The following is a 17574-nucleotide window of genomic DNA, read 5'->3' as shown; positions in this document are numbered from 1 at the left end:
TTAGTCCTCACAACAACTTCAGGTTTAGGAAGCCTCCTTGGGGATATTAGGTAATGCTCCCAAAGCCACATAGCCAGAGGGGGTAGATTCAAACTCACCCCAGTGGGGAATCAAATTTGGGGTCTGCTGCTCCAAGAGCAGTGCCCCCTTCCCCATCCAGACTCCTCCCACGAATCCATGTTTCCAGCGCAACCAGCCTGAAGTCCACAGCATGCCAGAGTGACAGGGTCAGGAGCTCACCTTCAAAGTAGCACTAAAGGCACAGAGACGTTTGGGTGCTGTGGAACCTTAGAGGCACTTGTGTTGGCCCCTTGAAGAGGTCGAGAGCCCCTCGGACTCGGAAAGCCTTTTTCTCCTGTGGGGTCACACATGAAGTTTTCTGGGGGAGGACATAAGGCAGTGGGAACACAGATGTGCTCTGCATTATTGGCTTAGGCCAATAACGGTGTCAGCTCATCCCCTGCCAGTGAGATGGTGATGCGTAACTCTAGGAGTAAGTGGCCTGCCTGCGCAAGTGGGGCTCCTCCTAGAAGAGGGGCAAGGGGTGGCTACTTGCCCAGGAAGAGGAGCCCCAAATCTGGCAGAAGGGAGCCCCAGCATAGCACTTGGCAGGCTGCCCCTTGGCTCTGGGCCCCGTGCCTCATTCCCACTGTAGCGCCAGCCACCCTGTGCTCCAGATACTTGTGGCCATGGCTGATTTCCCAACCTAGAAACCGGTGAGCATCCTGAGGATAAGAGGGAAGTTTACTGTCTCCGAGTCCCTAATTCATTTCCACAGAGTTGGTAGGAAGTACAAGTCAACTGAATGAATGATTTTTTTTTTCCAGGGATGATGCAGAAGGAACCTGATGGTAGCTTTCAGTTACCACCTATGCAAGGCCAGTTAATCAATGAATGTCCACCCACACAAGCTTGTGTCCAGGAACATTTACTGAGCATCTACTCTGTAGCTGGCACTGGAGGAAGCCATGCTTCCTCGGAGCAGTGGTCTTATGTGTGTGTTCAGCCCACAAAGATTACACAGCATGCTCAACTCAGAGCCACATTCAAGTCTCATGCCCACCACATGCAAGATGCAGAGGATGTGACTCTTCTGCAAAGGGGAAACTGAGGTTTACAAAAGTTGCATATGTCATATCCTGCTCTCTCCGACAGTATGAGAACTCAAACCCTTCTGTAAGTTAAAAAATCTGGCTTGAAGAGAAAAAAATACACATTGTAAAAACAGAAACAGGCCAGGCACAGTGGCTCATGCCTATAATCCCAGCACTTTGGGAGGCCGAGGTGGGTGGATCACCTGAGGTCAGGAGTTCAAGATCAGCCTGGCCAACATGGTGAAACCCTGTCTCCAACAAAAATACAAAAATTAGCCAGGCATGGTGGTGAGCGCCTGTCATCTCAGCTACTTGGGAGGCTGAGGCAGAAGAATTGTTGAACCCAGAAGGCAGAGACTGCAGTGAGCCAAGATCGCGCCATTACACTCCAGCCTGGGCAACAAGAACAAAACTCCGTCTCAAAAAAAAAAAAAAAGAATTTAAAAAAACAGAAACAAACAAAAAAGGATATTTAGTTGACCCTTGAACAGCATGGGGTCAGGGGTGCCTATCGCCTACACAGTCGAAAATCCACATGTAATTTTTGACTCCACCAAAACTTAACTACTAATAGCCTACTGTTGACCCCAAGTCTTACAGATAACATAAACAGTCCATTAACACATATTTTGCATGTTGTATGTACTACACACTATATTCCTATAATAAAGTAAGCTAGAGAAAAGAAAATATTAAGAAAATCATGAGGAAGAGAGGACACATTTCCTATTCATGAAGTGAAAGTGGACCATCATAAAGGCCTTCATCCTTATCTTCACGTTGCGTAGGTGGAAGGGGAGGACGAGGAGGCACTGGTCTTGCTATCTCTGGGGTGGCAGAGGTGGAAGAAAATCTATACTTAGGTGGACCCATGTAGTTCACACCTGTGTTGTTCAATGGTCAATTGTGCCCTGAGCTATAATGGATACTTCCATAATGACCCACAAGAGAGAGGCCCCATCCTATCTTCCTTCTCTGCAAACTGCAGGGTTCAGAGAAGGGTCACTGCTCTGGTTTTCCACTGTAACCCTTTAGAGCAGAAATGAGTTTCACAAGTCAGGTAACCTACACACCAGCAAGAATCCCGTCCCTTGCTGGCTTCCTTCATTCCAACTCGACACCCTTTAAAGGCCTCACCAAGGGCTGAGGGCAGGAGGCCAGGAGAGAAAGCAGAAACAGACCTGTACTGCCCTATATGTATATTTGGAGACTTTTGTGCCTAATTTCCCAAGGCAGGGAGCACAACCCCACAGAACCAAATGTGTTCTAGACATACAAGGCCAGGCCAGGAGCAGATGGAAAGGAAGACTTCATTCCACCATTTGATCAGAGCCGTCCGTCCTCCTCACGGTGAAGGTGATCCCGTCGCTGCTGGGTCAAAACCCTTCAGGGCGACCCACTGCTTTTAGGACAAAGTCCCAACACCCCAGCACAATCCACAAGCTCCCTCGCAGCTTGCTTTTCCTGTTGCCCTTTCCCCTTTTAGACCCTGAGTCCGTGTGCGTCTGGGTCCTCGCTTCCAGAGATGGGGCTGTTTGCTGTCTTTGCTCGGCTTCCCCTCTACCTGGAGCACCCTTAGCCTTGTCGTTCTGGTGAACACCCCCATCTTCTAGAGCTCAAACATTGCCTTACGTGGGATGTCCCTACCCTGGAAACCAACCCTTCTGTCCTCCCTGGCTGCTGCCGCTGCACCCTGCAGAGCACCCGTCCTGTCCTTGCTGTGTTAGGTGCTGGGGATTCAGAGACCAAGGTGGGGGCCTCCCTATGTTTACGAAGCCCAGCCTCCTGGGCAAGTATTATATCCTACTTATTATCAGTAGTCAGTCTTCCTTATTTATCACATTATTTAATCAATATTTGTACAGAGCCTTTTTGTTGACAAACGTTTTCACACATGCCATTTCAGTTAATCTCCATGTCTTGGGAACTATGAGTGTTCACTTCCAAATCTTTGAAAAACCCAGCCAGATGCAAAGCAAACGCACAAGGTTAATAAAACACCTTCCCTGTCATTTTCTGAGAGGCCATTAGCAGTAAAATATTTGGTAATGTACCGCAGTCAAAGACCATTTGAAACCATGGGGCAGCTTTCAGATCCTGTCTATATTTATGTGACTGAAGTCTACCATGACCTGGTTTGGCATTTTAGGAAAAAATGATTGCTCGATTCACTCTGCTCCTGGGGAACGAGAAGCCAGATGGGAATCTGTGAGGTTCTCTTCGGAACCTGTAGACCTGAGGTGTGTGAGCCTGATCTCTCAAAAAAAAAGGTAAGTGCTATGCTCAGAACATTTGGTGAGTATCCAAAGTCTACAGAGCAAAAGCTTGAGCTCTGTCATGGAGAATTTGGTGTGAAGGTTTTCACACTGGATTTGGGTTGAGCATCATGAAGTGGGTGCTCTGGGGTGGGGGTGCCTTCAGACGGGTCATCTCTCCCTGCTGGAAAGTAGGCTGTTTGCATCCCATGCACAAGCTCGGGAGTGAATGACTACAGGTGCAGGGGCTCAGCCCAGCCCCACTTCAGATCAAATAAATTAGCGAATTGTCATAAATAGAAATTACACTAATGGAAAGACTGCTTTAAATGATTAATGAGCCTCTTTGCCATGACTTTGTTTTCTAATTTGCATCATGAACTTTCAGAATGCTGATGCTCTTGCTGCTCTCATTTCAGTAAGTGCCCCCAGCATCTCGGCTGAGGTCCCTGGTGTCAGAGACCCAACTGGACAGAAGACGTCACGCAGTGGGGTGTGCTGCCAAGAGGAGAGGTCTGCAATTGGCTCACTGCTGCAAATCTTGCTTGGGTGAGACTATTCCAGAGTCCCACAATGGAGAGCGGGTGACATGGACAGAGTTCTGCATGGGGCGATGGGTACCAATCAGTGGTGAGACCTAGGAATGCTGCCATCTCCATAGGCTTCCTCTGGTAAGTGGGGATAATGCGAGGCCGTGGCAGAAGCCAGAGGCTCTCATGCTCTTCCTAGGTGGAGCTGAGCACACAGCACTGAGGGCAGCAGTTGCCCATGCCTCCCGCTCTGCCACGGACCAGCTGGGTGACCTACAACAAGCGAGGTGACCTCGCTGGGCCTCCCTGTTTTCTCATCTGGGCAACGTGGATAAAACTACTTCAGAGAGTTGTTGTGAAAGTCAAGGGAATAAATCTATATAAATTGCCCAGAACGGTACCTGGCATCTACTAAGTGCCATATGGGTTTTAGCTGTTACTTAAGCTCTGTAATTTTATGCTTCGATTACATAAGCTACGCATGCGCACAATAATCGTCACGATAAAAATACAGTGTGTATATGTCCAACATGTACCTGATCACACAAACACAACGCATGTCGATCCGTGTGTGTGTTCACACACACACGCATGTACACAAAGATGGAAACGGTGCCGTGAATGCTGGGAAAGGCCCGTCCCCACTCTCATGATCCAGATCTGAAGTCTGTGTTGCCTATGTGTCAAACCCCGACTACTTTCGAAGTCATTCCAAGGTGTGCAAGGCCACCAGATTTGGATTTGGGGGAGGCAGCAATCAAATCTGTGCCTTTCCCACCTGACCCCCCAGCCCATTGAAGGCCAAACAGCCAGGGCGATGTGATGGCCTTGTTGGCTGGCAAGGCAGGACGTCTCTCTGGCTGGCAGGGCTTCCCTGCTACGGGAGATTCAAGGCCTCAGAACCACGTTATTACAAACAGCTATAAAAGCCAAATTCCCTCAAGGCCGATACAAAATGCAACCTTGCATTTTACTTAAAATGATCAAGGAATCAGCTGTACTGATGGCAAGAGCCATTTATAGTAAAATTCATTTAGAGAAAACTATTTCTCCAAACATAATGATTAGAAAAACACAGTGTGCTATGTTTTTAAAGAATCTTGTTTAAAGACATTTAATTTTTTTCAGGAGATATGACGGAGCTAGCTCCATTAGGAAGCATGTCTGAAAATAGGCCAGAAGCCACTGTGAGAGGTCGAAGGGTGGGCCCACACAGCCCAGGTCAAGTGCTCGAGTCCCGCCTCTGTCCTGAAATGGAGGAGAGGTCAGCTGAAGGCAACTCCTCCTTACTGGAAAGAAGGCAGTCTTGAACATGGAGAACAAAGCCCAGTGTGACTGTATTCTAGGTGGGATCACCCAAACAGGGCCACTGTGCCTAAAATCCTTAAGCTGTCCTGCTTGTGAAGCCCAAATAAAACTGACAAATACCGACGCCACTGTGGAGCCTCTTCACTTTGCAGAGGGTGACTGTTGTCTGCAAGACTCAACAACACCCCTGGGCAATGCACAGCCTGAGACCCAAGCTGTGCTTGGGCTCCCTGTGCCTGGGAAGGCAGCTGTTCGAGGACACGAGGCCCTCTGTACCGAGGTCATGGTTACACTGTCCACATCCCTCCATTCTCCAAGTCCTATCTGTTCATTTGGCCTATGCATTTCACAGATATTCCACTCCCATCCCCTACACTGGGTATCTAAAGCTGTTTGCCTTGGGCTTCTCCAGCCTGTGCCTCACTCTCAAAGCAGCCAAGTTGGTTAAAAATGCTCCTCCAGACAGAACGGAGGAGGTGGATGCTTATCAGCCTGGTGGGAAGAGATTGCCCAGACGGCCCAGGTCATTCGCCTTCATGGGGATCAAACTGTTGCACCCAATTATTCCTACTCCAACTCACACAGCTGGATTCTGATACCTCAGCAAGCCTTGCACCAGTCCCTGAAATGCTCTCCAAACGGTGATTTGCAACAAAAACAAGGATAATGAAAGGGTGAGTTGACCCTAAGCTTGCCCAAAGTGTGCCCCTCCCCTGCTTCCACCATAGACAGTCTGTGCAGGGCTGCCTCTGGAAAAGGAGCCAAGCTGTGATGCAGACTCATCTTGTGAGTTGCAGCTCCTTTCACACATTCATCATGGCACTAGGCATAGCGCAACTGAGCTGGTAGCCATTCTGTTTGCTGTGTCATTGAAATGGAAACTATTCATTCAACAAATAATTTTAGGCTGGGCATGGTGGCTCATACCTATAATCCCAGCACTTTGGGAGGCCGAAGTGGGCAGATTACCCAAGGTCAGGAGTTTGAGACCAGCCTGGCCAAAATGGTGAAACCCCAGATCTACCAAAAATACAAAAATGAGCCAGGCATGGTGGCAGGTGCCTGTAGTCCCAGCTACCCAGGAGGCAGAGGTTGCAGTGAACCAAGATCACACCATTGCACTCCAGCCTGGGTGACAAGAGTGAAACTCTATCTCAAAAAATAAAACAAAACAAAAAACAAACAGTTTTCATACCTATGTGCTAGCTATAGGTACCTGGGCAAGCAAAAGAGAATACACACTATCAGAGCAGGGTCCACATCTGATTTTGAGCATCTGGTGTGCCCTGGTGTTCAGTCCAACCTCTGGCACACAGTAGCTCCTCAGTAACAGCTGTTGGATGAACAGGATTCCACCTGACCTCAAGACGGCACAATCTGGCAAGGGAGAAAACCTGCAGAAAAAAACTCATGTTTTTTTAAGTACTACTTAAAGTACATTTTGAAGTACTACTTAAAGACTGTAACTAACAAGGATAAAGTACTGGGTGTCACAGGAGCCCAAGGGAAGGGGCTGTTGCAGCCAGGGCAAGATAGGAGGGAGGCTGATGGCAGAGAAGGCTCTGAGGAGCAGACAGTGAGGTCCATTCTGAAGGATGAGTGAGGAGGACCTCACCTGAGGTCAGGTCGCAGCGTGGCATGAGGTCTTCCAGCAGGAAACGGGCAAGGGGGATTCACATTTGCTGATGCCTTCCAGGGCCAGGAGCTATGTCTGCACCTTGCAGGTGTGACCTCAGTTGAAGCAGTCAACGGGAAAATAACAAGTTTTGGGATCCTGACTATCCTTCTAGTTGCACAATCTCTGGTGAGTTACTGAACTTCTAAAATTTCCTTATTTTTTTGAAAGGGGTAGATACTACCTGCTTTGCAGATTTGGGGTAAGGAAAATGCTTCTGCTCACCCATCGGTGATCAGAAAGACTGATGATTCTTTGAACTCATCCTGACAGCAACGGTCTGCAGCAGGTTTTGTCACACCAGCTGCACAGTTGAGGACGTGGCCCTCAGGTCACATGGCCTCCCCTTCTGGATGCTGGAAGTGGCAGGGCCAGCCTCTGACCCTAGGCTCCAGTCCTCAACAATGTGGCATCATTAGTCTTACCCCAGAGTCAAATATAGAAGATTTCCAGATCATGTGGTAAAGGCTATTATCTGCTATTAACAGAGTTCACAGAGAGTTGGCTATGCTAAGGTTTCCCAAGTTCCGTAAAATTGTCCACTATTGGTAGCTGGAGGGTAAGAAGAAGCTTAAAAGAAGAGGGTACCAAGGAGCTGAAAGGAAGGGTAGGTTTCATCCAAAAAAGCATTGCTGTATAGCAAATAAGTCTGGCTTTCTGGGCCAGACGCTGCCTGTACCAGGAAGAGACGCCCCCGCCCTCCAGGGAAACCACATGGACATTACAAACAAGCATGCTCTTATCAAGCAGGAGAGGTCTGGGTCGAGGGGCTGGGGGAAGGAGTCTCTTTAAAATCAGCAGGCTGATGTGGGCAAGAAAGCCTAGGAAATGTGGAAGAAAGGGCTTAAGAGATTTGTGAGCATGAGGAGTCCTTTGTGAAAACTTTGATCCTGGGATAGAATAAGGATAAATGCACGAAGACAGCAGAAGCCCTCCAACTCGGCGTATGCATGACAGGGAGGGACACGGAGAGTGCTTCCCCTGAGTGCACCACAGGAGCAGGGACTCGCCCTGTGCAGCTCTGGGGAAGCAGAAGCCCTTGCGGTCCCCACTTTGTGATGAGAACAGAGAAACAGAGAGAGAGAGGGTGGCCATGACCAAGGTCACCCGGGGCAGGGACTGGTGGGAGAAAGGTGGGAACCTGCCTGTGTCTGATCAGGTTTCCCGGCCTCTCATGGGATACGCGGCCCCAGGCTTGGTGGCAGGTAGTGAGGACAGCTTGCTATACAGTAGCTAACACATAGCAGCCACATAAGAAGTGGTTTTCATAGTCATAATAACAAGAAGAATGATAAATAGGGTTTAAGAAAAGAGATTTCCTAAAGAAAAAAAGGGTATCCGGCTGGGCGCAGTGGCTCATGCTTGTAATCCCAGCACTTTGGGAGGCCAAGGAGGGTGGATCGCGAGGTCAGGAGATTGAGACCATCCTGGCTAACATGGTGAAACCCCGTCTCTACCAAAATACAAAAAAATTACTCAGGCGTGTTGGTGCGCACCTGTAGTCCCAGCTACTTGGGAGGCTGAGGCAGGGGAATCTCCTGAACCCAGGAGGCAGAGATCGCAGTGAGCCGATTGTGCCACTGTATTCCAGCCTGGTGACAAAGTGAGACTCAAAAAAAAAAAGTGCCTCAAAAAAAAAAAGAAAAGAAAAGAAAAGAAAAAAGGGTACCTAGCCCATTAGCTCATCCGGTCCGGCCCAGCACCAGAATGCGAACCCCCGGCAGCAGGGCGGCTGCACCCTGGGCCACCTCCCCACAACAGGTCGCCCTGTCCACAGCAGGGGCAGGACCTCGCGTCCGGCCAGTGCCTTGGGACACGATCCTAGGTGTCTTCATGGTAATTTCTCTGGCCCTGGGCTCCTTATGATAAACCTGCCTGGTCTCAGAGTGGGAGAAGGGGCTGGTCAGCAGTGCTGGGGGCTACTCAGAGGCCACCCACAGCCCTCCAGCACTCTAGGAGGATTGCCTGGGGGTGCCCACTCACACACGGGGGCTGAAGGAGGGGACAAGAACAAGGAGGCTACTAAGTTTAACCCTCTGTTTTGACAGAAATTAAGTAGGGAAGGACACGGGGGAGGGGCAGGAGGGAGAGATGGGGGAAGAGAGGATTGGGAAGGAGAGGGGAAGGGACAGGCGCTCAGAGGCCACCCCCATCTGAACCCTGCAGATTCTCGGTGATGAGTGGTCGCCTTTGCACTTTCTTCCTGTGCCGCTCCCTTTGTTCAAGCCCTCATGGTCCCTCGACGCTTTTTTCCTGGGTGCTTCGTTCGCTCAGGCCCTCCTGGTTCCTGACTTAGAGCTGCTCATGCAGTGGCTCCTCAACCCACTAGCGTCCCCAGAGGCGCTTGCGTCTTTGCAACCCACTTGTCACACTGTGGCCAGCGTGGCTTTCTAAGACATCAACCTGGCCATGCTCATAGTCTGACTTCTGGGTCCCATGCCGAGGACAGCATGGCACATGCTGCGCCCTGGGCCCTCTCCGTCTCGCTCCGTGACCAGGAATGGGCTGAGATCTCCATCCACTCCTGCAGGCTGCGACCTGAGAGAAGCTCCCATCAGCCCCATAACGCTGCACTGCAAGTACCCACGTCTGTATCATCCCCTCCCCTTCGATGGGGGCATCTCCAGGGCTCACCTCCTACGAACAAGCAAATCTGCATCATATCTGTCATTAACAGGTGAAGAGTGGGGCGAGAGCTCCCGGCAGCCCTGGGCTGCCCATCGTGTCATTGTAGATGCTGCGTAGACAGGTGTGCATCTACCCAGCGCAAGATCCCCAATTTCCTTTAAAACACATCTAACCAGACCCACGCACTACAGGTGGGCAATTGCTACAACTATGGATGGGTGTCAAATTAAGCCTCGATGTTCGCACAAAGTCGAAATGTTTAGGAAATATTATTAAAATGTATAATGAAATTATTAGCCAGTTCAATCTTTGGTCTTTCCATCTGCTTGAATTCAGGTTTACAATAGCAAATTCTGCTATTCCTCTGACGCCAGATGTCATTAACAGATGAGAGTGGGGAGGAGGGAGAGGAGAGGGAGAGAAAGAGAGGGAGGGAGGGAGGGAGGAAGGGGGAGAGAGAGAGAGAGAATGTCCTTAATGTTAACTCTCTTTCACTAAATGTGCCTATAGGGACAATCAAGCTCTCAGAAACTTCCCATCAGAAAATGCATGGGGCAGGTGTGCCCAGCACATGGTAGGCAATCAATAAATATGTCTCACATGAATTATTAAGCAAATAGACAGAAAATAGAGAAGTCAAATGCAAAGACATTTTGTACTTTTTTGATACTGGTTGTCAAAGAACACAAGAGTTCTGTGGGCCACTATCATCCCATTTGAAGGCAGCATGTGCTGGGCGGGGACTGCAGGCTGCGGACAAGCTACGGGGTGCAGGAGCTGGCCGCGCCACTTTCTCTTTGTGAAGTGGAGTTGCAGTTTTCATCCGCAACACAGGAAGACGGGATGATGAAACCACCCCGGGAGTCAGGTTGCTGACAAGGGCGACATGGCCCAGGGCAGCACCCGCCCAGGGTGGTGTCTTGGAGGCAGCAGCTCTGACACTAGCAGGATGCCCCTGTGTGCCCAGCACAATGAGACCCTGGGAGGGGAGGGGAGGGGAGGGGAGGACTCAAACTCTGTGAAGTGTGGGGACACAGAGGTCAAAATCCCAACCATCCTAGGGCTCTGGCTTTTATCTGAGCGCAGAGAGAGATCATTCAGGAGAATGAAGAATCTGCCAGGCACACCATGCACTGCCCCTTCCTCCACTGGTGCTGCTGGCGCTGAGCTGGGGCTGCATCAGACCCATCCAGGACTGCTTTGCTCTGCACGGGGCTCCCGGCCAGATGCTGAGTCTCTGAGACCATGAGTGAGAGACGCCTCCTGCCTCACATAGAGCCTCTCCAACCCTCAGCCTATCAGAAAGACCAACAGAAAGACAGAAAGATTACCAGAAACATGGGCCTATCAGAAAGACCCAAGATCCAGCACAGACGCCAGGAGGTGGGCGCCAGGGGTCCCTCCTTTCCCCAGCCTGACAGCGTGGGAGTTGTCTGCGGAGCCTTCTCGTTTGAAGTCTGAGACTTGAGGGGTGAGCACTTTGCCGGCCAACTTACCTGGGTTGGTCCCTGGCCCTACCCCTCATGGCTGAGACTCAATTTCCTCCATGGGAGCCACAGTGCTGGTCAGGACATGGAGGAGATAAATGGGGTGACGGGTGGGAACCAGTCTGACTTGTTTCCCTGCTATGGCATTCTGCTTATTAAGAACTGGCTGAACCCTGACTTTGTGCTGAGCTCTGAGGGGAATGCAAGGGAAAGACAACTCCCATTATCCCCACCTTTTTCCTTCTCTCTGTACCAGAGACAAACGCCTGTAACTCCACAACAGACTGTTCCTGTTCACTCTGTGAGTCCCCAAGCACTCTCTTTTTCGTGTCTGGTTCACAAAACCTTCAATCTACATGTAAAGTCCTTATTTTGTCACAAACTCTTTGGAGACAGTGAGTCTGCCAGGTCCAGAATCCCTTTAGCTTGAACAAAGGAATTGGCCTCAGGTTCTGGAACCTGTGCTGTGTAGAGTGAGGACGCTTTCGGAATCCAGGAGACCACCTGGAAGGATCCCAGACCACACAATGGAGCAATGTGTGTATCCCCATGTCTGCAGAACGTGTGCGTGACTGAGGTCATTAACAGACATTCCCATCAGAGCTGCCCCCTCCCTGGAGATGGGCTCTCACGCCTCAGTATTTTGGGGCTATTTCCTACCTTTGTCCCTGTAATAAGCTTCTATCCACTTCCAGCAGCCACTCAACAACTTCATCCCCTCTATGGAGCCTTCCTTGAATGACCCCACCCAGTGGCTTCTGAACCTACAGCACTCGGCAGGGGGCTCTGTCCTTGCTTCCCAGCAGTGTTTAATTCCCAGAGGGCACATCCACTTCCTACTAGACAAACAACTGCATGGAGACCTTGTCTTTGCATCTCAGCCTTTTAAATGCCTTGCAGAACGCCTGACTCAAAAGTAGGTGCTCTCCAAAGATGGCTGAACAAACAAATGAGGGAACCTGGGCTTCTCCAGAGCGCTGGGTCAGTCAGGCATTGATCTGAAGTCCAGACTAGGCTCCGTGACTTCGTGAAACACTGTGTTTATAGCACGAAATCCTTCTGAAAACTCTCCCCGCCTTTTCAAAACGGCATCTTCATGCCTCGGTAAGCTGTACAATCCGATTTCAGTTTCTCAGACAATTGCACTCGTGTTTTCAGCTGTCAGTCTGTGAACCCCCCCGAGCCCGGCACTGATAGGTGGCCATTAGAACCTGTCACTAACATGAATATCAACACTGGCAAGAAGCATGTGATCCAAAGACTAGAGCACCACCGGCTCTGAGAAGACCTTTCCTCGTCCCCAATCAATACTGCTCTGAGTCGGCCTTTGAAGCGTTAAGAGGTTAAGGAAATGCCAAGCCTTTGGTCCACATCTCCTTGCCACAGCATTTATGAGCCATCTGTGGTGAAAATTCAATAGCTAAGACCCTCACGGGTCTTTCTTAGAGGTCAGAACCCTGAGCAAAGGTGCCCCCAGGCCCAGGTGGCACCCGGAAAAGGATATGATTCTCCAGCTGATGCCCAGCTTACTGTGGATCTCCAGGCCTCGGGCTTCCCGCCGCTCTTCCTCCAGCTGCTTAGGGTTTGCAAATTGCCCCTTCTCCCCAGGGGACTCCGGGAAACTCTGAAAGTTGAACTTGTCCACTTGAATAGCCATTCTACGAGAAAGGGGAAAACACAGCAGAGAATTCATCAGTAAGGCAATTTCTGCTGGCTGTTGGAGAATCAGCACATGCCAGCATGAGACACTATAATGAATCATTATCGTTAGTAATTCATAATGGATTCATTCCAAGAAAATGAAATAATAGACTCCCAAGGTGGCCCTGACTTCAGAGCTGGTTCAACACACAATTTGGAGCTGAAGACACAGTCATTGCTTCAAACCTCTGGGAAGACCTGTGTTACCCCAGACAAAAATTTTAGTTCCATAACACAGCAAGGCAGGGAAGAACCAATGTGCCATAGACAGTGAGCTGGATGGCGACTTACAGTCCTGTGCAGACACTCATGGAGAACGCTGACAATTATTTAACCCTGGGGACCCACTGGCCCACTGGGAACTTCCTGTTTATCCTGAGTGCTGCCTGCCTCCTCCCCCCACCCTTTCCTTCTCAGGCAGGTGGGCGTGCCCCTCCCACACACAGCCCTCCCTCAGCTCTCATTTAGAGTGGTTGTATTTACCCAACGTCTGTACCCTCATTGTATCTAGGAAATAATTAGCTTGCTTTTGATTTTACAGGTTCATAGGCGGAAGGGACTTGCCTTGTCTCAGATGAGACTTTGGACTGCGGACTTTTGAGTTAATGCTGAAATTAGTTAAGACTTTGGGGGACTGTTGGGAAAGCATGATTGGTTTTGAAATGTGAAGATATGAGATTTGGGAGGGGCCGGGGGCAGAATGATATAGTTGGGCTGTGTCCCCACCCAAATCTCATCTTGAATTGTACTCCCATGATTCCCACGTGTTGTGGGAGGGGCCTGGTAGGAGATAATTGAACCATGGGGCCAGTTTCCCCCATACTGTTCTCATGGTAGTGAATAAATCTCACAAGATCTGACGGTTTTATAAGGGGGAGTTTCCTGCTGCCATCCATGTACAATGTGACTTGCTCCTCCTTGCCTTCCACCGTGATTGTGAGGCTTCCCCAGCAATGTGGAACTGTAAGTCCAATTAAACCTCTTCCTTTTGTAAATTGCCCAGTCTCGGGTACGTCTTCATCAGCAGTGTGAAAACAAACTAATACAATGACTGAGGGTTCATCAGTCAATGGATAAGAGTAGGCATTTTGGGCCAGGCACAGTGGCTCAAGCCTGTAATCCCAGCACTTTGGGAGGCCGAGGCAGGCAGAATCACTTGAGGTCAGGAGTTTGAGACCACCCTGGCCAACATGCTAAAACCCTATCTCTATTAAAAATACAAAAATAAGCCAGGCGTGGTGACGCACACCTGTAGTCCCAGCTACTCAGGAGGCTGAGTCAGGAGAATCACCTGAACCAAGGAGGCGGAAGTTGCAGTGAGCCGAGATTGTGCCACTGCACTCCAGCCTAAATGGCACAGCAAGACTCCGTCTAAAAGAAAAAAAAAAAAAGTAGGCCTTTTTTTATTACTGCATAGACTGTGTTGCGGCCAAAATATTCAGCAAAACCATGCTCTAATTGGCCTCTGTGGCTAGTCCCTTGAACAAGCAAGAAATAAGAGGACCTGCTATTAAGGGGATATAAAGACAAGATTAAACCCAAAGAAGAAGTCTCGATCTCCAGGACAGCTTGGGAAAGAACTACTGCAGTGTCAGTAAATCTCTAGCATTCGGCCTGAGGCATGATGTGTGGGACTGAGCCCCATCAGAGCTAGAGACACTCCCCGTAAGCAGAGAATGGTGCTTTTGTTGCAAAACATGGTTTTTAAAAAAATCACCTTTACTATTATTTTCCGGCTATCTAAATAGATAGCTTAAACAGTTAGAAGACAGAAAAAGCATAAAAAAGAAAATAAAAGCATTCAAATATTATACTCTAATGTTAATATCTTTACAGTCTTTTCCCTAAGTATTTGTATGTAACATAGTTTAAAATCACTACACATATATTTATAAATCACGATGTATCATATACACAAAGAAATACACCCACATACACAGTTTGAAGCCTTGTTTTATTCCTGTAATATGCCATGAACATTTTCCCATCATTAAAAATTAGTCTGCAAAATATTCTATCTTAGGGTGTATCGTAGCCTACAGAACGGTTCTCCTACTTTTTGGACTCCCTGCTCTTTTTCATGTTTTAAAAAAATGACTGCTGTAGAAAAAGTCCTGACAAACATCTTTGTGCTGAGTGTTTCTGCCTGCACTTATGACTGACTCTCAGGATCTGTTTCCAGAAGTGGAGCCACTGATTGGAGGGTGCGAGGTGCTTCAGGCTCAGAGGCCGAGTCTTCCAGAAGCTCATCCCTGAGCAGCACGGACAGGCCTGTCTCCCTCTCTGGACCACTGCCAGTACTGGTGATGATCAGTTTTTAATCTCTGCAGTAATAGGCAAAATGCCACTTCACTGATGTTTTAATGTGCAGGTCTGAATTCCCCCTGAGGTTGAACATTTTTTCAGAAGCTTACTAACCATGTCTCTTTCTTCCCTTGTGAGTAACCTACCCGTGCAGCGAGAGCTTCTAATTTTCCAACCAGCAAAAACTTCCTCTTACTTCCCCACCTCAGAGGCAGACTGAAGCAAACTAGTGCTCTCTTCAAACAAAAGGTCAGACTATTTCCTAAGTTTTGCTAAAAAGGCCAGCTTAAGTTCACTGCTTGATAATCCAAAAGGAACTAACAACTTGCACCTCTCAGTTGAGTTTGACAATAGTCCCCTGTACCAAGTTCTCTTCCTGTTGAACACAGAAGGGAGAAGCAGCCAGCAGGCAGCTCCCTGGGTCAGAGCACACACTGGCCGCTGCGGCCACTGGAACTACATTTGTGTGATTATCTGGGGGTATCTTTCAAACAATTTCTGGTTAAGTAATCATCACACTCCATTATCCCCCTCCAACCTTAAAACTGTAGCCAACTCTGCCCATAAAACAGAAAAGGGAAGAAAACAAAACATAAGGAGCACGTGCTGTGTGCCAAGTCCGGCCCTGGGTGTTCTGTGTGCATGCTCATCTTTTTTAACTTACAGCCAGCCCAGGGAAGGCCGTGCTCTGCTCCATGTTACAGATGACAGGCTGCAGCTCTCAGTGTCCAAGCCATCTGGCCCAACACCACGGAGCTAGCAAGCCTGGCTCAGAGCCTGTGTCAGACTCCGTCCTCTGTGTTTTGTCTTGAGTTTTACTCGGCTCTGCTTTGCTTAGGCAGGACACCTAATGAGAGATCATTTCTTGCTTATGCTGTTTGCAGAGCAGCATGGGACAGAGACCCTGGAACTGCAGACCCTGCCCCGAACAGGCCTCTGCTGCTTGTGTGAACGGCCAACCGCTTCCCACTTTTATAATCACCCTCTCCCCTCTGCAGCCCTGGGATGGGCGACAAAGGCATCATTCCTTTTCCTGCAGTGACAAAACTGGCCTACCAAGAAACTGAGTGACTCACCTAAGGTCAACCAGCTTCAAGTCTTATTGCTGGAATTCCGAGAGCCAAGGATGAATTCCCCAAACCAGAGGAGCTCTACCTAATACCTCTATCCACCTCTAATACTTCTATCCACGTGGTCCCAGGCACAGCGCCTAAACCTGAGCCCCCTTCTCCTGGTTCCTCCCCACCAGGAAGTGACGGCAGCCCTGTGACTGTTAACCTGGCAAACTGCAAGAGGTTTTCCCATGGAGGAGTCCTCACACCTGAGGTCACCTCTGCCGGAAGACACCGTTGCGTTGAGTGCAGCAGCTGCAAGGCCCGCATCATAGAAGGTGAGAGCCACTGGCTGGCTGCCCTGGTAGGTGACCTTGCTCTAAATTCAGTGGCAGCACTGCCAGAACTTTGAATGAGAGCCAAGGCCATTAGGTTTGAGGCTTGTCACTCCTGTGGAGAGTAGAGCTCCCGACGATGGTGGGTGGCTGGAGAGATGTGGACAGAGTGTCTGCCCCACAGGGAGTGCCAGAGGGCATGTGGGGTGGTGGCACTTGGCTGAGAGGCTCACAGGGAGAGGACCCACAGGCAGGGACACCTGGGTGCTGGAAGGTAAGGAAGAAACCCAGGGCCACCAAGGGGCCTGAAGTTGAGACCACCTATTGCAGTCGTCTTCCAGAGGGGAAGGGCGGAAGGTGCTAAGGTGTGGCTGGCAGTGGCCTGTCCATTATGGTGGGTACTGGGTGGCAGCACAGCGGGAGATGGCGGCAGGCTTCGGAGCCCACCACCTGGGCTGGATGCCCAGCTCGGCGTGGAGATGACTTTGGGGTGAGGCCTGGCACTTCCCTGAGCATCTCTGCAGAATGCAGTCAGTGCTACCTGCACCTAACAGCTGGGAGGGTTTGCAAGTTCTTAGCACCAGCAGCAGGGTCTACCATCACCAGCCCACACTCCATGACCAGCTGAGTGCCTTGATGGCTCCGTAACGACTTTCTCAATGAGCAAGTTGCTTTTCATAACAACAACAAAGCAATGACACCGTGATGCCACATTCATGCCACCGTCCTCACCACTTGGCCCCCGCGGCCTCAGAAGCCTGCCCACCTGCAGGTGTGGTTTGCATGCGGCGGCACATCCCTCCTCGCCCTGGGTTTAAGCTTAAACACACAGGTGAGGTCTTATGTTGGGGTGAGTGACACATCAGAGAATATTCATGCAATTCTGCATCAGAACGTATCCAAAAAGTGATTCAGAACCATGGCTGATGCTCTGACTTGTCAGCAAAGTGGTAGGAAATCATTATCTTTGGAAACTGCGTGGAAAGGGTGAGTGAGGAAACCTGTGCAGAACTAATGGTGAAGTCACCTGCCTCGTCTGCAGCAGGTGTTGGCAGGAATGGCCTTTTGGGCGGGCTCCCAGAGGGTGGCGGTGCCAGGCCTGGCCCAGGGGTCTGCCCAGTATGGTAACAGCCTTTGAGTGATGCCTTTTTGCTAGAGTGGGTTCTAATGTTATTATTTTGATTTTTTTTTTTTTTTTGAGACAG

The 17574-nt window shown here is 49.7% G+C and overlaps 1 protein-coding gene across 1 annotated transcript in view; it reads right to left on the bottom strand.

The window, feature by feature from the left end:
* Nucleotides 1–17574, bottom strand: part of TRAPPC9 (trafficking protein particle complex 9) — a 727471-nt gene that overhangs the window by 164128 nt on the left and 545769 nt on the right. Inside the window, 1 exon segment of the mRNA XM_011938129.1 lies at nucleotides 12482–12635. Within this exon segment, the coding sequence (XP_011793519.1) occupies nucleotides 12482–12635 (154 nt within the window).

The sequence above is a fragment of the Colobus angolensis genome, unplaced genomic scaffold, assembly GCF_000951035.1.
Source record: "Colobus angolensis palliatus isolate OR3802 unplaced genomic scaffold, Cang.pa_1.0 Scaffold17, whole genome shotgun sequence".
NCBI classification, from domain to species: Eukaryota; Metazoa; Chordata; class Mammalia; order Primates; family Cercopithecidae; genus Colobus; species Colobus angolensis.
Note: the sequence above shows the minus strand (reverse complement) of the source record. Positions and strands in the feature narration are given on the sequence as shown.